At 40.9% G+C, this 21,981-nt stretch overlaps 1 protein-coding gene across 2 annotated transcripts in view; it reads right to left on the bottom strand.

The window, feature by feature from the left end:
* Positions 1 to 21,981, bottom strand: part of dennd2b (DENN domain containing 2B) — a 42,693-nt gene that overhangs the window by 5,770 nt on the left and 14,942 nt on the right. For both annotated transcript variants that reach the window (XM_054611843.1, XM_054611842.1), the window contains exons 3-14: positions 18,563 to 19,816; positions 17,186 to 17,334; positions 12,719 to 12,840; positions 11,165 to 11,383; positions 10,687 to 10,783; positions 10,468 to 10,512; positions 9,912 to 10,096; positions 8,728 to 8,837; positions 8,371 to 8,440; positions 6,718 to 6,795; positions 5,343 to 5,483; positions 5,093 to 5,241 (exon numbers count right to left, since the gene is read on the bottom strand). In XM_054611843.1, coding sequence (XP_054467818.1) covers positions 5,093 to 5,241; positions 5,343 to 5,483; positions 6,718 to 6,795; positions 8,371 to 8,440; positions 8,728 to 8,837; positions 9,912 to 10,096; positions 10,468 to 10,512; positions 10,687 to 10,783; positions 11,165 to 11,383; positions 12,719 to 12,840; positions 17,186 to 17,334; positions 18,563 to 19,816 — 2,619 coding nt within the window. The remainder of the gene's footprint in view (positions 1 to 5,092; positions 5,242 to 5,342; positions 5,484 to 6,717; positions 6,796 to 8,370; positions 8,441 to 8,727; positions 8,838 to 9,911; positions 10,097 to 10,467; positions 10,513 to 10,686; positions 10,784 to 11,164; positions 11,384 to 12,718; positions 12,841 to 17,185; positions 17,335 to 18,562; positions 19,817 to 21,981) is intronic.

Below are 21,981 nucleotides of genomic sequence, written 5' to 3'. Positions count from 1 at the left end.
ACAGGGTTAAATAGAATTACACCAAGGAAAACCCAAAGGCTACAGTAACCACAGTGTTCAGTCTTTTTAGGCCCTTTCCAGATCACTCATACCATGAAGCACTTGCAGCTTTACTTTGGCCGTCTGATTTCTATTTGCCTGAGGAGGGCTTGATAATTCCTAACAGATCCCGTCTCTTGGGTTTGACGAGTTCCAACAGGGAGTGATGGGGCACAGATCTCTAAAAAACCTTGGCCACAGGCTACACGCGGCCATACACACCACCGACACCAAAAGGATCAATTACACTCACTCCCCAACCACACACTCTTGGGAGAAGATGAACTTGCAATGAAAACACTCTGTGCTACCAGAGGTTGCCACTCAACTCTGGAAAGAGAGAGGGACATTCCCGTTCAGACCAAAACGTCAGACCCTCAGAGACCATACATGGGTCGTAACAAAAGGAGGAATAAGTTATCTGGTCTCCTTGTCCACTAACAGGTGAGAATAATAAACAAGTATCAAAAAATTAAACATCCTGAATGAAAGATTTTAATTAGACAGCGTCAGCAGACGGAAATTTTAGGTTTCGTTTCTTCTGAATTTGATGATGCTGTATTATTTTTGTAGTTAGTACAGTGTTTGCAATGTGGATGTATCAGATTTGACTATGTTATATGGTGGCTTATATCCATGCAGGAGAAGTGACTCTAGGGATGGAAATGTTGGTCTGTCAGTTGGTCAGTCTGTCCACTACTTTGGTCCAGACTGAAATATTTTGGCAACTATTGGGTGGATTGCCATCGAATGTTGTCCAATACTTTGGTTTTTTTCCAAATACCTGCACTAAGGACATTCCCATCAGCCTCAGCTGTACTCTGCGTAGCTAATGTAGGCATGATTCAATGTAAAACTAAGATGGCATTGTCATTTAGCGCATGTTAGCATGCTGATATTAGCATTTAGCTCAAAGCACCGCTATGCCTAAGTATAGCCACACAGAGCTGCATGGAGTTAGACTGTCTTGTAATTTTGGTGCCATCATATACAAACATAGGAAAGAAAATCTGCCTTGTATGGCAATTTTATTCACTTCTCGGGATGGAAAAACTTTTGGAAGAGCATATCTGAGTTTCACTTATTCTTAAGCATCGCCATATGTGGATTGTTGGAAAATAAGACAAAGAAACACATAAAGAAAAAAAAACAAAGATTAATTTAATTAATTTGGATTTGATAACTTGATAACTAAATTCATGATTCTACTATCAGGAAAAGAGAGAAGAACCAGTTCCTCAGAGCTGAAGTCGGGGCAGAGCCGTTGAGGTTTGGGAGCTAATCCTGACATATTAGCTCTCCTAGGTCTGCCAGGCCTGGTTTAGTGTGTGTGAGGCTGAACTGGCAGATACTCCAGGAAAAAGGGGATCCAGAGGCTTAGTCCGTGAAGCCCAGAGGAGGAGGGAAAATTTCAGTGTCCAAGACAGAGAGAGAGGCAGGAAGACAAAAGCCTGTATCACCACATGCTTCACGACCCTACCAAAGCACTGCGTCTACCAGTCCTGGCATGGCTGAGACTGATTCCATAGACAGAGGACAAAGAGGACTAGACTGAACCACAGCTGTCACACACCAGCTGTTCGGCAAAGCTCCGCAAAACCATTCTTCAATGTTAAAGCTCTTCCCAAGCTCACAGTAACACCTAGAAATCATATAAAGAAGCAGCAGGGATACATAGACCTATAGGATTCCTGTGACAAGCTGCACAGGATGTATTTTTATCCGTTACCAGAATGTTCTCTGCTCTCTTAGTCCCCAAATGGTTTTCCCTCACTTCCTGTCTTTAAGGATCTCCAGCCACCAGCTCTTGGTCTCGGTTCTCCAGCTCCACAGAAGGCAACAGCAGAAGTAATTTTACAATGAGAAACGACCTCCCGGTGGGAAAACTCCATACATGTTCTCATTTAAACCACAGTAACGTCTGAGTTTGATCGGCTCCGTCTAGAGTGCAGATGAATGTGTGCAGGTGTTTGTGTATACGAGTGTCTACATGTGTATGTGAGCGTCTATGTGCGGCTGTAAACATTCACCAGAACGACACTGATGTAAAAATCAGCTGGTCAGTTTCTGGCAGTGGCCAAGTCGTTCTTGTCTCCTTTTGAAAAACAGAAACATTCCACATGTTTACAGTGTGTGGATTTCACTCTACCTCGGAGTTAAATACCACATGGGAAACCGGTTAAGTTGTTAAAAGCGGTTTTGGATTTGTGCCAGTTCTGCAGAGCTTGTTACAGAAAGTATTTGTGAATAACCGAGGACTAAATTAACTACTCTTTGATTAGAAAAGTGCCAGCAGCAGTGGCAATAATTCTACTTGTCTGAGGATTGCAGACGCCATTGATCATAATACAGCAGCTGCAAAACGTGCTGGGTGCTCTCCAGACCTCCAACTCACTTTCAGACTGCTGTATTATTCCCAAAAATAAATAAAAAATGACACCACAACCTCAGTATAGCCTACACATAATACTTCACAGTGTACTTTTGATCATGCAGCCAAATACCAGTTTTGAGCTATTGACACAGATGGGGAACAAAATGATCAGCATTAAGGGAAAACCAGAGAGTCTCTATGTAGAAAGCCAAGCACCCTCCTCTTCCTCCCTTTTTACTCTTCCCCTCCCTCGTCCTCAAACATAGACTTCTCATCTTTCATTATATTTCTCTCTCTTCTTCTCTGCCTCCTTAATGCATTTGTGAGACACCTACCCACTGCAACAGGACATATTTGCAAATGAAATATTTCATACTTAAGATTTAAGGGTGACAATTCTGATAAAAAAAATAATGCTGCAAAGTAGGTGGGATTCAATCACTTTAAAAATGGAGTCCTATCTGGGAAAGTAATTTAAATCCAATATGCAATTACACTTTTACTGTAGAAGTATTTCACTCCTGGGCCAAGACATAAATCCAGACATGCACATACAATTTGGTTACTGTCCTCAACTCTAGCCTGAGGACTGACAGAGACTGTTTACATAAGTCTGCAGCACTGACAAAACCCTTGCAGGTCAATCGAGTTAAGCAATTACAGAGTGACGTAGCTGGTGATGAATTTATCTGATTAGGCATCCAACTTGTTATTACAGGCATTGGATGGAAAATAAATTGTCTGTGCAGACTTTTTATGCCGAGTCAACAACCTATCTGGAAAAAAACCAACAAAAGGTTTCAGTGTAATATTACACGAGTTAAGGGAATGTAGCACACCAAAGAAACCTTAGATAGAAGACCAGACAGAAAACTGTTGCCAAACATGGCTTCTCCTCTTGCTTCCTGCTTGTAGTGGATGTACATTTCAAGGGAAAGAAACATACATCATGTTCTGCTGCCGTGGTATTTTGGGAATGGATTATGTACCGAATCCCCAGAGGGAGCAGCCCTTTATCATCAAAGTCATTTATGCTGCAGAGAGGCCCCGTCACAGTTTTCAAAAGAAACCAAAACACAGGAGTTCTGCATGTATGCAAGCATGCTTAGACATTTAAATTCACATACACAAACACGCTATATACAGTAGGCATGACTGCATATTCAAGACAATTATATAAAAAAATATAATACTCATAGTTTTTTATTTAGCATGCTAAAATTTGGCTGGTGGGAGTGTGCTTAGTTTACCAGGTATTTGGTTAGAAATTGAAATTCTGACCTGATGATGGTGCTAGAGAAAAGTTAAGAAATCCCCAAAGTTATTACAATTCATCCTGAGAGGAAAACAAATGTGTGTGCCACTTTTCATCACAATCTTTCCAATAGTGGTTGAGACATTTGACTCACAACCATAAATTTCAACATCATGGTGGTGAAGAAAAGTCAGGGGATCACCAAAGTCATTAGGATTCATCTTCTGGAAACCATGAATGAATGCACTTTGTTCCACATGCAAAAGTTTCATAATGCAGTGAACGACATAGCTTTTAATAGTTATTTCACCCCTCTGGAAGAAAGTTTATCTCTTCAGGTATGCAGATATTGCATTGCATCCTTATTGATTGTCATGCAAGATATCACAAATTGCCTGTTTTGGGTAATATTTAATAATAACAACATATCGTGAGTTACCGCCTGATTCCCACCCAATGACTCCTTGATGTTATCACCTCTGGTAATGAGCAACTTAGGCCTTTTTTCTCCGGGGACACATAAAGTGCCGTAGCTCATACGTAGGGAGTGAACGTGGCATCATAAGTCAAACGGTGACAGTCCAGTCACAGATCACAGAGGGCAGAGTCGCGCACACAGGAAGTGCATTCCTTCTCCTCACAGTCACTGCCCCCACTGATGTTTGTTTAAACTGGGCTTTGATACATGGAGCGATTACTTCTCCACTCAATTCTCCTCCCACTCCACCCTCGCCTCCAATGCTCTAAAAGTACCCTTCTCTTTTGTGTAACAAGAGGATAGACTGGGACACCAAGTCCTAAGAGACTCATCGCATCTTATCAGCCCCACCCTCTTTTCCTCTGGCACTGACTCATTGTGTGACCGACTTTACTTCTGGAATCCTAACTGACTGACCTGTTGCCTGACAACAAACTGTTCAACACACGGCCCAAGCTGACAAAACCACAGTATTATGCTACTTTTATGTGTCTGTGTGTAGAAAGGTTATTGCAATTCTGTCATCGTCAGCCAGGATTAGTATAAATGGACACAAGCTGGCAGACTGTGAAAGGTTTCTGGAAGAGATATATCTCAGTTTTTGATGACCAGCAGGCATGGAAAACTACAACAGTGTGCCAGGACAGGGCCCTAGGTCCAAAGACATCATTTATGTCAGAAAGCCTTGGTAGTAGTCTATTTTATTGCATTATCATCTGTTCATAAAACACAATATTTGTTATGGCAACTTTACTATAAAATATGTCAGTGGCTCCAACAACACAAAAGTCACAGACCAAACGTCCAACATTGCAAGAGGAAAAAGATAACTCAGTGTGACAAAAATCAAATATGTGTCAGGGAAAATAAGCTTTCATTCATTTAAATAATATATTGGATATGATAGGCTCACTGCAGAGGGACTAAGACAACCTCTGAGCCTCACCTGAGTTTATCAGCCACAAAGATGACTCGACGCTCCAGCAACAGCGAGGCGAAGACTCGTATCACCTGCCGTACACTGAGGCAACTGAAAAGACTGTCAAAGTCCACATGCTCCAGTCTGGAGTCTGTGGGCCGCCTCAGCTCGATGACCTGAATGACCACAAAATATGTGAAATTTAAGTTATCACATTCTGGATCTATTTAACTAAGAAAATTTCACACAACTGCATGATGAAAGAAGTAGCTCTGACCTCATTTCCTGCACCGGGCAGAAAGGTCTTTACTTTGATAATCTTCCCTGGTGCAGGGAAGGGGGACTCCATCAGACTCCTCATGAAGGGGTAGACCAAGGCTGCTGAGACGCCTCGCCGCCGTTCCACCTCATCCAGGATCTGAACATGGGAGCACAAATCACAGTTTCCTCAACAAATTTCAACCAGTCTCATCCATACACACACTTTCTGGAAATCTGTCAATATGAAAGGAGCCAAGGCTTTTATCCTTATTGAATGAATAGCCTAGCATGGCAAAAAAAAGTGCACAGTCATCAAGATTATTGACCATGGCGATATTAATGGAAACACATTGTTGTGTGTTTGAGTACTAGTAACTGTCTGGAACTCTGTATTCATTTTCTGCTTTGAAAAATAGCAAGTGAACTTCTTTCCATGTCTGTGTGATTGTTAATTTCCACCTGGTGTGCCTGTCTGCCTGTTTTGGTCCAAGTTGCCTTCTGTCTGTAAAGAATCAAGGTCTTATCAAGGTCATACGATATCACATCTATCACACACCTCCCTCTGATATCAAACACTGGTCTCCTTTCCTATTTACCATGAAAACACTTAGATTCCTTTTACTTCCGTCTCAGATTTACTGCTGCACTGTTCACAAAATGAACAAAATTCTCTTCCACTCTTGTATCTGTTGAATGCCCTAAAAAAATCACATGATGCAAAACTAGACATATTCTGTTGCTGGTAAACATTTGAATTTGTCACAAATGAAATGCTGAAATTATCTGCTTAACTCAAGAACTAAATACATATTTCAGATTTCTCATGTTTGCCAAGCCGTCGTATGGCCTTTAATCACAGCCTGGGTAGGATTATTGTCAAACAATGAAAACAGAACATATTTGCACTCTGTCTTTGAAATATACCATGGTATTTTATTCTTATGTTATACAGCCGCCACTTTGTTTCAACAGTCTGGACCTAATCACTTTAAATTAATAAGTAATCAGATAAGCCTGGAAAAGCCAAACAGAGTGACAGCTCTGCTCTGTGTTAGCACCACTGAGACAAAAGTGGAGGAAACAATTACTCTGGGAAATCAGGAAGTAAAAAAAAAAAAAAGACTGGAATAAGGTTTACCAATGAACAGGCGCTCAGCAGAAGGTCTGCTGAAAGTCATTTATTTCAGCTGTGAGATGGGTTAACCACAGCTACAACACCACACACAGCCAACGTTTTTAGCTGTCTGTCTGCAGTAAGTGTTTGTGTGTGTGTGTGTGTGTGTGTGTGTGTGTGTGTGTGTGTGTGTGTGTGTGTGTGTGTGTGTGTGTGTGTGTGTGTGTGTGTGTGTGTGTGTGTTGTGTGTCACATGCACAGGATAGGATGAACTCACCGTGGAGAACAAGTCAAAACAGCCCAGTCTGCTGATGACACAGTACACCTCTGGAAGGCGAGATCCTTTCCCAGTCGGCTGTAAGAGAAGGCAATAGAGTCATTGAACACTGGTGATAATAGACTCGATGAAGAGAAACAATCACAGACAGTCTGTGAACTGACTACAAACACATTTAAATGGGCAGTCCACTTGTAAGACTTAAGAGACAGATTAAGGGTTTAAGGGTTACTTTTCTGGCTTTAGAAAACTCATCCAGAGCAACACAAGACATTATGGGTAAAATGTTAAAGATTGCTAAAAGAACTTGGGCAAAAAAGTCAGAAAAGGTTATGTTTTTTATCAAATGTGTGGTTTTTTCTTTCAATGAATAAAGTGTCAGACCATGATAATGTAACCATGACCTGTAGACTAAGATAATATCATATGTAGATAAGTTGTTTAAATAGTGAAGCTGAAGCCTTTACATCTAGGCTGTGATCTGAGGTAAGAGTCTTTTATGTGGATACCAACTTCCTAAACACAGGTGGTTTATCTGCTCCTGCTGATTGTATCTACCTTCCTCTGTACACTCACAGACCATTATGTGCTTCGAAACCCCAGACACTCAAACACACAGACACAAATGAGCACAAGCACTCTACAACCGCCAATCCACTTGTCCATATTAGGTATACAATTTTCTCTTCGTTTCTCCTCCGCTTTTCCAAATGGATGATTAAATCAACTATGTGGAGCTTGATTCAAGTCCTCAGGAATGCTCGCTCGCTGCCAACGGCTGGTCAGACAGCAGGGAAGAAACAAAGTTACTGTAGGAGAGCAGCTCACCTCTTCCTCTAGCTTCATTAAAATCTGATTCCATCAAGATGAATCTCAGATCAAGAGAGTAGATCCAGTTTAAAAACATTTTTGTCTGGTCAAACTATTCACAAAACATCTGGCTGTCATCCAGCACATAGAGGTAAAGACACTCCCAGTGAAGTAAAGAAAACATATACGCTGTCGTGCTGCAAACATATACTCAGAAATACCAAAAGGCAAACAAAATCACCACCACATTCACAGAATCATACCCCTCTACCCGCAAGTTACATGGGAAGAAAAACATCAAAGCGCTCTGCAGCCTCATTATGAAGAAAGAAATGCTCCACAATGACAAAGTTAGGATTTTTCATGGTTTTCTCTTTGATTCGCCTCTCCTGAGAAACTCTCATTAAATTCAATGAGTCAATCCTTTTATCATAAATTATTATATTTTTATGCACTTTATGACTATGACTGAATGTTATCAGTTATACTTAGAATAGTAATATTTAAATAGTATGCAGCTACTGTATTTCTTTTTGTTCATTTTAAGAAAAACATACGTAATAACAGATTTACATTTTTAATATTAAACCACTTTATGGCATTTTTGTAGTATTATACCTTTTTTTAACCAGTTCTGTCATGAGCACAGTTTTTCTTTTTTCTCTTTTTTGGTTGCCTTCTTCTTGCTTTATATGTTCTATCTCCCGTAGATGGTCATGTATCACATTATTCGCCACACAGGACCATTGTTTCACGTGTTCACATAAAAAAGGTGTGTCACAACAAACAGGGCTCAGCAGGGTGTGAACAGGGAGCAGAGGATGAGGGGGGTCGGTGGCTTACCAGCAGGCGTCTGCAGTATCCGAACCTCCTGCTGCCATCCTCTCCAGTTAACATGAAGGAGAAGGTCTCACTGAAGCAAAAGACACATGTAAACACATGCGAATTGACACAAAGACATGACGACAATTGTACGAAAGACGCCACAGAGTTGCTTTATAGGAAATGTTGGAGAAATCCAGAGTTATTTGATTAATTACTGAGGATAAAAGTCAGGATATCTCTGCCTCTGCTGCTTTGATTTTGAATTCCATCGGTCTCTCAGAAGCCCCACAACTTTATGCAATTAGGTGCAATTCTACATAGCGGTACTAAGTACCCCTTTAATTGACCAGTTAGTAAAGAATAATTCATCCATACCTGGTGTACTCAGACACAGGACCCCAGTCCTTTGCATCTGGAAAACAGAACTGAGGAATGGCTTTAAGTCTCTGTTCAGCCTCCCTCATCTGCTTGGTGGGTCTCTCTAGCTGTGAGACGAGAGGAGAGGAGAGAGAGGAGAGGAGAGGGAGGACAGGAGTTTCAGTTAGCTCATTCTCCTTCAGATAACTGTGTACTCCATATTTAAGATCTCCATAGAGTGAGCGTATCAGTGTGAGCGTATCGCCTGGCTGGCAGAGATGTACTTCTCCCAAGGGACACCTCTGCTGAACCAAATCTTAAATAACTTTAAAATGTACCTTTGAATAATTAAAAACACGTCCCTGCCACAGACCCCAGTTATGTATAACTAGTTATGTACTCAAGACTCCCGAGCCTGTATGTTATAAATCTTAATTGCCAGTACAGCTTTAAATTGTCAACAACTTGCATAATTGTGTGTGAAAAGCTCACCGAAATATTGTTTTATAACTTCAATTTAAACAAAAAAATTGCCTAGGTCAATGTCAATTGTAAATAATGCAAAATATACAGTACCAGTCAAAAGTTTGGACACACCTTCTCATTCAATGGTTTTTCTTTATTTATTTATTTATTTTTTTCTACATTGTAGATTAATATTGAAGACATCCAAACTATGAAGGAACACATATGGAATTATGTGGTAAACAAACAAATGCTCAACAAACCAGAATATGTTTTATATTTTAGATTCTTCAAAGTAGTTGAATGAGAAGGTGTGTCCAAATTTTTGACTGGTACTGTAAATCGTCATCATTTTCAGCATTCACACTTCTGTCGTGACTAAAAGCTCAAAATGGGAAAACCCTGGTACGTAATCAACTCTTGTTCTAACACGTTATTTCTAAATGACATCTTCGAGACTAAATGTCTAAATATGACTAAACTGGATTACATTTGCTTGTGAAAATCCACAGTTCATCTCCATCATCTTCTCCAATCGTAAAGACAATGTTGTATAATTTCAAATCAATTTTATTTAGCTAGAGGGCTAACCCTTTCCCAGACCATTCCATAGATTCTAAGCTAATAATCTGTTCAATTTGTTTTCTCCTCCCTCCACAGTCACCTGAACAGACTAACTAACAACAGCAACATTTTCTAATACCAGTCCCTGGCGTAAAGGACTGCCAGGCTTTTACCTTTGGGAACTGGTAGGTGACCTCTGGGGAGTAGGAGTTTTTGCCGGGTTTCTTTTTCAGGGAAACAACCACAAAGTACTCAAAGAGTTCTCTCTCCTGCCACTCAATGAGCTGCAGCTCCAGCGTGCGGTAGCTGGGGGCCCGTCGAAGGATGGACTGCAGTTTCAACAACCTCTGGGTGTGAGCTGAAGAGGGAAGCGAACATCAATACATTCAATTTACAGTTCAGAATGTAAATCTAGGGCTCACAGGGTATTAACCAGAGTGTTAGCCAGGATGTCAGGAAATTAAATGTTGTACTTCTGGGTGTAATTCCCTTTTACTGAAAGATTCCTGTCATTGAAAGTAGACATATGATAAATGTTTTTTGGCTTTCTGGTAATCCATGCATATGGAAACTGTTTTAGTCACAATTCTGTGGTTTGTCCGGTCACTTGTTAAATATAAAACAGGGAAGCTGTTGCCAAAACTACTGAAAAAAATTGCTTGAGAAAAGGTTCTGAGGTAACAGAAGTGTAGCACCTAACCATTGCAAATGAATGCTGTGGTCACTCACCTTTGAACCTGTCATCGGAGTCACTCTCACTCTCACTGTTGTCATCTGGAGGCAGACATGAGACAGACAAGAAGGTTTTCTACGGGTCAGAGGGCAATTTCACAAACATGTGTTTATGTCACGAGAGGGACACAGCAAGAACTCTATGTGGGTGGGTGAGACGCAAATATTTACTCACTTATCTGGCCAGTGGATAAAGGGAATAAAGAGAGCCCTTACCTCTCAGAGAAGCAGTCTCAACATTGGACATGGACAGCTTCTTCAGCCTCTTCTTCCCACGTTTAGTGCAGTAAATGGAGTTGATCCTCTGGACCAGCTGTAAACAGAGGAAAGAGGAAATTCTCTGTTGGAGTATCTGAAGTTTTGTTTCTTTTGATCCTAAGTATAGAAGAAGTAGGGGGGTGTTCCTGGCCAATAGTAATACTTTACTGTGCTTTAAGGGTTACTGAAAATCTTTAATGCCAGTTCTTGAGAAAAAGTACCACAAGGGAAACCCAAGCAGTAATAACGCACATAGAGGCACTATATTCTATAAAAGTCTTTTCAAAACAGAGCAATTGCAAGTGATCCAGAGCTGCTCTGACTTGGTCCCTACAGAAACCTGAGTTGGTCTGTGAAGCAGGAAAGGGAAGGGAAAACGGTCAGAGCTCTGGAGGGACTTAGTGAAGGTGTTTGTGTAGGATCTCGTAGTGTGTACCTTGGGGATCCTCCAGTGCCTGTGTGAGGCCAGGGTATCACTAGTGCTACTGAGGCTATCATCCATCAGCAGGCCACAAGGTGACGCAGATACACCCCGCTGTGAGAGAAGCAGCATTTCATCATGGCTGTAGCGTTTGGACAACTGTGACATGCGGTGGCTCTTCCGGTCACTCGGACCAGGGAGGCGAAGAGACTGGCTACTGGGTTTGGAAGGCAACTAGTCAGAGAGGAAAGAAAAAGCAAGGGTTGGTATATATCATTCAGTCATTCATTTATTTATTCATGTGTACAATTTTACTGAATAGTTACACCAGTGCAATAATTTAAGATAGTTTCCATTAAGTTCGAATCCTTAAATGGATAGTTCACCCCAAAATCAAAAATACATGATTTTGCTATTCTTTTCCTTTGAGCACCAGAAGTTGATTGTCATTTAGTCCCATTATATTCGAGCGAGGTCAGACGACTCTATAGCTGATATCTCCAAAAATATGTTGGTTTTTTTTAATCTTGGGATGAATTGTCCTTTTAAGATGTTAGTGAAATTAAACCCCCATTTTTGGAGGCTAATTATTAAGGTTTAACATCCAATAGTTGTATGTTTTAGTGGCAGGGTCCACCATCCACGCGCCTGATTCAAATTATCTCCTAGAACACAAAGGATTTACAGGAAATGATGAATCACTCTCTTTCTCAGAGCTGTATTAAGCGACTGCCAAAGCAAACCAAGCATTAAAAGCATTAAAAGCATTAAAAGCGTTCAACCAAGGGAGCACAGGGTGGCTTTTGTTGTGAAACAGTCACAGGAAATGCACTGCATTTGTCTTGGAGGTTAGCGCTGATAGCAGCAACTCTTCAAAAATGTGCCCCAAAACAAGACACGGTCACTTTAAGCTGATTAATTTTAAATATAGCAGGAAGCAATGGAACAAGAAGGAGCTGCCATAAAGAGCTTTTAGAAGAAGAGCTGCAGATGACAGGCTACACACCTCAACCTCCGCAGAAAAGTAACAAACCTTGATGAGCCCTGCTGTTGTGTGGTCAACTTTTTCTGTCATGTGCAGCATGAAATAAGATTGCAGTGTCTCATGGTATGATGGAAAAAAACAAATTATTGACTGATTCATTATCATAACAATTTGTTTGTTTGGCTGCACTGTCAACAGATACAGCATTTGTTCTTCTGTTTTATTCCTGACAAAGTAGCTGCTCAAGGAGTATTTTCTGGGGTATTAAAATATAGTATAAACCGCAATTGTTATTACCACCAGTATCAGTGGGTGTCTCTCCTTTCTGTAGTGAGACAAGTACTTTTGCTTTTAAGTGAGGAAGCAAAATGTGCAGATGGGCCTTTCTGTGGAGAATCACCCGGTATAAACATATCAAACTGTTCCTGTAGTGCCATAAATGAGGTGTGAGATTCTTTAAAAGATCTTGTCCAGGCACTGTCACATAGGGAGGGGGATTCACATTACCACTGGAAAACATCTGTATTATGTTTACTACAGGAAAAGACATCAGTGCTGTTGATCCCAACAGGCTTATGACTTACCTGAGGTGGAGAGTTGAGCTTCCTATCCATGGTGGCCCAGGATCTGTTGCTCTCCGACAGACATGACTTCCGACCCAAACTCTTCCGCTTCAGGTCAACATCCTCATATGGGTTCTCCTTCTCTGTGGGGATGAAGTAAGTATTCAGTGTAGCTCAACTCTAATGTCAGCAGTAAAACCAGATACTGCCCATAGACAGAGGGTGTGTTGGACAGAAGACAGACAGGGCTGTGGGGTCAAAAAGGGTGAACAGGGGGCAGTAAAAGGTGTCAGGGGGCACAAGAGCGCCTCCCTATAGTTGGTCTGAGAAGAGAGGAGTCATGAAAGGTAAGTCAAAGGTCACTCCCAGCTGTCTCAAGTGAACTCCCTTTTTTCAAAACAGTTGCTGTTGGCACTGGGCCCCACAGGCCCCAGTGGGTCCAGCTGAAACTTCTGGACACAACACTGCTGGTGAGTCACTGTCCAGGCATCCCAACTGTCTGCTGTGGGAGTTATTCTTCTTCTTAGACTTACACTCAGAAGAGTTGTGTATTAATGTTCAAACATTTGATTAGAATATAATTGTTGCAAAAACATTTTCTCTCTTGTGAAATACTGTTAATATAATTGTAAAATATCCAGAATATGGAAAACAAAAACATCTTTAACCTCATGCCATGTGTTTAAAGATATTGTGGAATTAAAAATCAGGTTTAAAGACCACAGTTAATATTCTGAGTAGGGTCTCAAACGTTAATGGATTTTAAGGACTCAACATTAAAAATATGCATCACTGTACCTCAAGAAGTTACAATAAGCACAGACTTTGCTACTGCTCTGTAGATGTACTTCAGTGAATAAATGATAGCAGAAACGGAAAGAAAAGGAACATTACAGAGGGCTGCACAGCTCTCACTGATGTCACCTGGCAGAGGGCCAACTTCAATAAAGAGAAAACTTGTGTAACACCACAGTCCATGTCTATTCAGACATGTGCTCTGAGAATAGCTTTTTTGGCAGGGTCTGAAAAAGGTTGTGAGAAAGTGAAGAAACCACAGCGAAGAATAAAAACAGAGCCAGATGGCGTCGCAATGCATGAGGGGAACATTGAAAAGAAAGAAAAGCAGTGTTATCTGTCAAAAGAAAGGGAAAGAACAAAACGATCTATTTGCTAGCTGGGTTTCTTCTTCCTGAGTACATTAGTGGAAAACCTGAGCATCTCATATAATGAGTGTGTGTTTTTTAAATATCTAAGTTAACCTACAGGCAGAGCTTTGTTCAGTTATCTATTTCAAGGTTAATTATTGAACCTGTCTGGGGTAAATACACACACCCATACACACATACGCAGACAATGCACACTGCTAGGGATCCTAGGAGCAGTATGATGTCTCACACAGTAAATTAGCGTACTTGAGTGATTTTCTGTGCATCGTTAAAGCTGAGGAGCAGAGTAAGAGGGCTTAGTGTGACCCCACGTTGTGCTGCAACTCCATTAAACTGAAGCAATACTGTAATGAGAGCCTGCTGGGAAAATGATATGTCTGCATAGCTGCTTATGTACTGGAGGGTACTAATCTACTCCTCGGATTGCAAACATCCAGATCTCTCTGTAGCACAACCCCAGACACACAGTATTATGCAGGGAGTGGACACACCTCGGCTGCACACTGTGATTGTACATTTCTGTGTACACAATGGACTCTCTGGGCAGGGCGAGGCACAGGACAAACTATACCAACAACATCAGTATCAGCTTACCCTATAAAGTGTACAAGTTACAGTAAAGTAGCACCGGCGCTCAATCATTGAGCCGTAAACAGAAATGTGCATACAGTTAGTTTTGTAAAAACAATTGGCACCACAAACCATACATTACATCAATCATGAAGAGAGTCTGCTTGTGACCACACTGGAGAAAGTACGTAGGAGAATGCACATGACATGTTCTACACCAAAGAATAACAAAATCATAGGTCCAAGTGAGTCTGTAACTGTCTAGGTGTAAACTAAATCAAATCTGAATCTCTCACAACATCTACCAGACAGTTTCCCAGACTTATTCACAAGAGTGAGCGCAGACACCACTTGGGCAAACTACGTCAGCGAAGGTAACAGAACGATGAAACTTTGAACAAGAGCGTGACTCTATGAGACAGACAGCTGAATCACAGTGTTAGCACAGGGTGTGATTCATCTGCCTGCAAACAGATCACTCATTGGCACTCCATTTATCAACTCCACTAGTCAAAAGCACTTAAAACAGTCCCCTAATATCTCAATCCATCATTCAATTGTAGTAACACTGTAGCATGTGTTGCACTCTTGCAATGACTTGCACTCCTAAGGTAAACATCTGGCAGTAGGCACAGGTGACCAAAAACCCAATAGGTGTGAGTGAATGTCCTATCAAAGTGGCTCCAAGATGTCATGGGAAAAATGTGTGGGGGACTTCATGAAATTCTAGTTAAAATAGGGGCATAGAGGGACAGAACCATGGCTCATTTACAGCTGTGGCTGCTTCTCACATGGATCATCTGACCTAAAAACCACTGAGCAGTGTTAGTGGAAACCCCAGTTCTCCTCAATTACGACACCAGCTTGAACGCTTTGTTGGAAACAGCTGGAGCAATTTCAAAACATACTGAGAGACAATGTCTTTGTCATGATCATAAAGAGATTAGCAAAAGTTGCGTCACCAAACTGAAAACTGAAAACTTGCAGTGCTGGATGAACAATAGGGGACTTTGTTAGAATTCACATGAAAAGCAGTCATGCCCTTATACTCACCGAGACTACTGCACATCCTTAGCTTAAAAAAAGGTTTTAAATAAATGTGGCTACTTGTAGAAATACCATTTAACATGGTAATACTTGCATTTAAAGCCCTTATTTGGTCACTGAGCATTTATCATGAAAAAATACTGCAAAATAGTGTGAAACTTGTCGTTGAATCTGAAATCCAAGCTTCATCATGAGACTTTACTCACACTGACACACATTTCCACCTAATTAAGTATGCACTGCGGGAAGTGGCAATTTGAATGGGCAGAAGGCTTGGGGTTCTTTGCTAGTGGAAAGGAATTTGGCTCCTACAGCACTTTATACACACATTATCTCAGTGGTTATTGTGTACAGTGAGATACACAACGTGTCGCTTGCAAGGTTGTGAGAGTGTGAGAGGATGATGCACTACTAACAAAACTTAGCAACAAAATTATAGATTTTCTCTACCGTGAGTTTTGTCCTACTGCTGCACAATTGTGACTATTACTGATAACTATTTATTTTAAAAAAAAAATCTTGTATTGGGGCTTTGTATGAGGGTGCTACGTTAGATTCAGCAAATGCACCTTACTTTAGATAACTGTAAATGACCAGCGTAAAAATGATGAATGCCACCTGTGCGCAAATGAGCGTGCATTCATGAGAAAAGTAAATTAGCATATTCAACTCTGATATTGTAGTCAAGTCAAACAGGATAATGTCAACAGAATTATCTAATGACATGTAAATTGGAATTTTGAAGCAAAGTGATTATAACTAGGTAAATATGCAATCCATTAGTGAAATTCTTATGCTTGGATAATAGCAGCCTAATTGCACATGACTACTACGACAGGTGTGGACCACTCGTAGATCGTCATCCTACCGAAACTCAAAATACAACAACTGGATTCTCGTTGGAAACATGTACATAACCAGACAATCTTTACATTAAAATACAACCAATACAACCACACGTTATACAATAATCCTATGCTCCGGCTGAGTGTCTACAAGAGGCAGATGAAGGAGGAGGAGCTACCCTAAAATCTTATTACATCAGGCCATGTAGCATGGGACTATCGCTTTCACTAAACCATCTGACTACTCTCTCTTTAGGCCACTGTTGCATTTTAAAACCATATAATGTATGCATTTACTCTTTGAAGGTTCTAAACACAAACTACCACATATTTTCTTTTCTTTCAATACTTTTTAATCTATGCATGTCATTTTTGTGATCCCTCACTGCATATAACATTTGTCTCAAATCACACGATTTTGTAGGTATGAGTTGCATTAAACTGTAAAAGGGCTGCAACCAACTTGTTTTTTTCATCATCAATTAATCTGACGATTATTTTCTTGATAATTAAAATAATTTCCCAAAGCCCAAGTTGATATATTCGAATGCCAAGTTGTCCAACCAAGTGTTCAAAACGCAAACATATTCAGTTTTCTATCATACAACACTAAGAAAACCAGCAAAAGTTCACATTCCAGAAGCCAAAACCAGAAAGAGTCATTTTACATAAAAGTGGTGACTTATACCATTAATTGATTAACAAAACAAGTTGTTATAAATAAATACATTTTCTGTTGGTTGACTAATCAATTCATCATTTCAGCTCTAATCTATATCCAAGAGTGACCCAGTTCAGACAGAAAACCAGCAAGAGATCCAAGTGACATAAAGGTCCCTTCTTCTGTTTTTAAAGCTTACCTACTATGTCCTCATAGGCATTCTCCTCTAAAGTGCTTTTGGAATTGGGTCGACTCCGTGTGCCTGTGGTTAGTGTTCCATTCTCTGTAGGTGAGGACGGATATGAAGACGGCAGACTACTCGTAGCATCCTCCGACTCACACGACTCTCTGGGAAGAAATGAAGGAAGTCAAAACAGACCATGATGGGGAAAGATGTTAAGAAAGTGGAGACAGATTAGAGTAAACAGAAGAAGTCCAGATGGCATTAAAAATAGCCTAGACGGCCAGTTTAATTTCTTAGTCCACTTGCCAACTAGAAGCAGCAAAAGTCAACAGCTTTGTCTTATCCCTTAAAAAAAAATTAAGTAATGAATCTCTGATTATAAAAACACACAAAATCAGAAATACCAGGAATCGATATGTGCCTCCAATCACAAGGAACTTCCTGATAAGTCACAAGTAAACATGCAGATATCTTACTATTGCTGAGAGTTCTCTGCACAGTATAAGGTTCACGTCACATATCGTCTTTGCTACATTAGTGCAGGGATCTACAGTATGGTCACGTCGCGCCATCAACAGCGTGTGGCTTTTAAGCTTGGTCTGAAATTGCTAGAGCCACAGGAATGTTAAACACAGAGTCCAAGGGACGAACATTTCAGGATTTCATCCTCATTTCACAAAAGGGGCAATCTGGAAATGCCCCACCCTCAAACTGAGTCAGCTGAGCCTGAGAGCTTTAAGTTAAGAACAACTACAGGAATCAAGATCACTTAATATTCAAGGATCAAATAGGCACAATAATCCAGTGTTTCTCTGGTTTCTATAGGTAATTCATAGAGTATATTCAGTAACAGTCAGATTACGAGTAAACATATTTTTGACTAAGAATATAGTGTGGATTTGCTAGGAGTGTGTTTAAATTGCCAAATCTTTTTATGGACCAAAACGAATCCGATATTTCAAATAGCCTGTACAATAAATCAGTTAGTTTATGAGCTGCTTTTATGATTTCCTGTAGGCTTTTACCTCATAATAAACCTATATTCAGTCTGATTAAATTAGGAAATTGAGTTGAGAAATCAATGCTATAACAGAACAAAACAATCTTTATTATTCAGTGGTCTTCTGGGAAACATAACAACTGATCTCCACTTCAAATCCTTACTAAAAAAAGATATCAGAGTCGATCACTCTAACACCACAATCAGACAGACTAATCAGTGATTTACAACACCAACAAAAGAAACATTTGGCCTGTGATCCAAATTCTGTCAAGATAAGGTATCTAACAAATTCTTCACACCCAGTAAGGATACATATAATAATACATTGAATTTTACATCGAGTTTCACAGATAATCCGTCTTTAGATTTAAGCACACTGATATTCTCACCTGTCCTGTGGTCTCACCGGGGTACTCCCCTCTGTCTTTACCATTCGGGTCACGCTGGGTGCAGGGGTCAAGGGCAGCGGCGGGGGAGACTCAGGGTCTCTGTTTGGAGGTAGTCCATTGGCCGGCGACACGCCCTTCTGGTCCCGTTTGGCGTCGTACTCAAAAGTGCGTTTTGGTTTAGGTAAGGGGTTCACTGGTGTGCCGACAGAGGTCTGTGGGCCCGGTGGTTCTGGGCTCTCGGACCTGACAGAGCTCACACTAAACCTTTGTCTGAGTTTAGAGAGCTTATCAGGCACCAAAACGGCATCTGGTTCTGTGGCCACTGAGCAAATGCTGCTGCGCTTACTGGTGCAAGTACTGTCCAAGTCGTCGCCTATCACAAAAGACTTTTGTCTTGTCTTGTCGGGAGCATAGCAATTACTCAGATATCGTGGAGGGGATGGGCTGGGATTCTCCTTCAGGGCTTGCTCTATCTTTTGTATCCTGTTGAGAACCGCTGACGTCTCTTTCCGAGCAGACAGGGAACGTACAAATGAGGACTCTGTCTTCCCTATCCTTTTCTGGAAGCGGCCTAGGCCGTCTTTGTCGGAGACCCCTTCCTCTTCCTCTGTGTAGGAGCATTCTGAGAAAGCTGTGCTCATCCTGCGAACGCCCTTAAAGTCAAACGTTTTCTCGCTACAGGGAGAAGAGAGCAGGCTGGGGCAGCCCTCACTGCCCCCTACACGCTCTCCTCCTCTTTTATCTAGACACAAGCTCATCCTAGGCAGAGCCACCTTTCGGCACTCCCATTCTGTGATCTTTTTGCGGATTGTGATGGGGGGAGCACCTGCTCCCGAGCGGGTGAGAGAGAGAGTGCGCTTGTGGCTTTGGTTAGAGGAAGGTCCCAGTGAGAGTGTGCTCCAACTCAGGGGCCTGCCGTTTAGTCCATCTCCCGGAGAGGGTTCCCCTTGTTGCTCCTGGACGCCTTGACTTTCCTTGGTTTGAGCCTGAGGCTTGTAGATGGAGAGCCTGTTATCCAGGCAGCTGATGCTCTTTGACTTGGTGAGGCGGCCTTGGAAGTCGGTGTCACCAGAGAGAGATGCACCGCTGTACAAGGTAGCGGCCTTGCTTTTCCAGCCAGCACGTACGAGGAACCTGCCGTCAGTCCTGACGTACCTGCTCTGCTTCCCAGAGCTTTCACCGTCGCTAAGGACAGGCTGCTGGCTCTGCCCCTGACTGGCAGCGAGTACAGGACACGGTGATGTAGACTGGCACCTGTAAAGAAACAGAGAAAGGCGTAATCAAACATTGTAAACATTGAAATGATAAAAAGATAATAAAACAAAAAACAAAGCCACTCAACCCTGCAGCATGAAAAGTACCAGAAACTCGGTGGTGAACAGATGAGGAAAACTGTCAGGAATCAGCAAAAAAATCTGAATTACTTTTAAAAGATCAAAGACAAAAAGGAAAACTTGAGCCACTTATTAAGAAAAAACACAGGAAAGTATTCTGTCTTTGGCAGCATGAGAATGAAATAAAGGCCAAAGGAAATACAGGCTACATTAAAATGCCAATTTGGATTTTTCCACATAATAAAAAAAATAAAAAAAATAAACCAGTGTGTCAAGCCAGATTTATTACAGCGACCTTACCTGTGAAAGTCTCACTACTCCTCTCTAATCCGCGCAGCCTTTTTCTACAGTGATACTCGGTGCTACAGTTGTCCCACGCTCACTGCTGACTGTACCACACACACACACACATGCTTTCTCAGGCTGCTACTTTCCTTAAGATTGCCAAAGAGAGAAAGTTTCCCCGTCCATGACACCTTACTACTCATAATCTTTCAGGAACCTTGTCACGACTTGGAAGCTGGCTAAGTCTTGCGAAAGTGAAGCGTTGGGAGATCTGATGTCACAGCCATGGTTAGAATAACAAGCCTTATGGGAGGAGGAAGCTGAGGGCTGCGGACTGTGATCCAACAATGCAGGTTAGGACAGATCTCCCTTCTCACCTACCTGCCCTTCCCTGGTTTCATTCCTCCGCCTCCAGGGAAGGGAGACTTTTTACAACAGCTAGGAACCGGCAAGCTGCAAGCATGACGAATGAATCTTATCTGACTTCCCCTGAAATTGCGAGATTTTGAGACGACGACTCATGTCTTTAAACTTTTACTGCCGGTTTGTAGTATTCTGAAGTCAAATAAATTGATATTTAACACGTGATACTTTGGATACTGAACTAATATCTCACTGAAAATAACTTCTCCTATAAAAACAACAACTGTGTGCCTGCCTCCAATCACATTTATTATTATTAACTTAATTAAAGATAAGAAATATCCGATCACAATAACATTATAATGTGTTATAAACTATGTCTGTGTGTTTTTAGACTGCTCATCTCCTAAACGTGGAGGCTTAAACAAAAGGCTTTTCTCTTCATTAAACCTGCCGTGTTTGTCTCATGAGCAGTTTTTCCTGAGAAAATACTGTATTCTTGGAATTTAGGTTTGTTTTCAAACATCTCTGATGACAACCTTACTCAAATTATACATGTAAAATAAACCAAATTGAGCTTCAGCAGGCATAATGTCTATCAGACTTATAAAATTGAAACCAACAATAAAGCAAACAGACCCTATGTAGAAAATACTTTTTGAGTACTCTGATATTAATCCGCTGTCAAACATAAGACATGTTGCAGTGCTTCAGCAAGGAGCTATGAGAAAATGTCTGGCACATTAACATCGGACTTGTTAGCTGCTAAAACTCCAAACTCAACTTCTGCCAAGAAGTTTGGCCAGAGAAGGAGCGGAGTTTCTGAAGCTAAGTATCAATGGGAATGTTTTAGTAGCAACCAGACCAAACACTCAGTAATACTACTCTAATGCCAGTAACAGTACAACGTATTGAGTTAATGACAGCAATTAACATTTTTGCTCTTTGGTTTGATGGCCTCTAAGGGTGAAACAACGGGAGGATTCATCGCTGTCTCCAAGCTCAAAACATGTTTTCACCAATGTGAGAGTAAACAAGCAATAAAACAGATAATGTAGCAGAAAATATATTTATATTGAGTATATAGTGACTTTAAGTGACTTTGAAACTTGTAGACCGATAATATACGATGACTTGGTGACGTTTCTCAAATATAGTAAATTGCATGTTTCTTTTGTAATATATTATTTCGTTTTTGTGTAATTTCTATCACTGTACTTGAATATGGTATCGTTTATTTGTTTAAATTGCGCAGATTTAAATCAACCTCAAAAGTAAAGTCACCAAATAATACAGATTTAAAAATATTATGGTCTCATAGGATTATTCCTCATGCTGTAAAGTACATGGAAATATGAAGACCTATTGTCTATTTAGGGCTTGGGGACTTCTAGTGGTTCTGGTGGTCTGGATCACGCTTGTGAAAAAAAAGTCCAG

The sequence above is a fragment of the Anoplopoma fimbria genome, chromosome 2 (genome assembly GCF_027596085.1).
Source record: "Anoplopoma fimbria isolate UVic2021 breed Golden Eagle Sablefish chromosome 2, Afim_UVic_2022, whole genome shotgun sequence".
In the NCBI taxonomy this organism is placed as follows: Eukaryota; Metazoa; Chordata; class Actinopteri; order Perciformes; family Anoplopomatidae; genus Anoplopoma; species Anoplopoma fimbria.
Note: the sequence above shows the minus strand (reverse complement) of the source record. Positions and strands in the feature narration are given on the sequence as shown.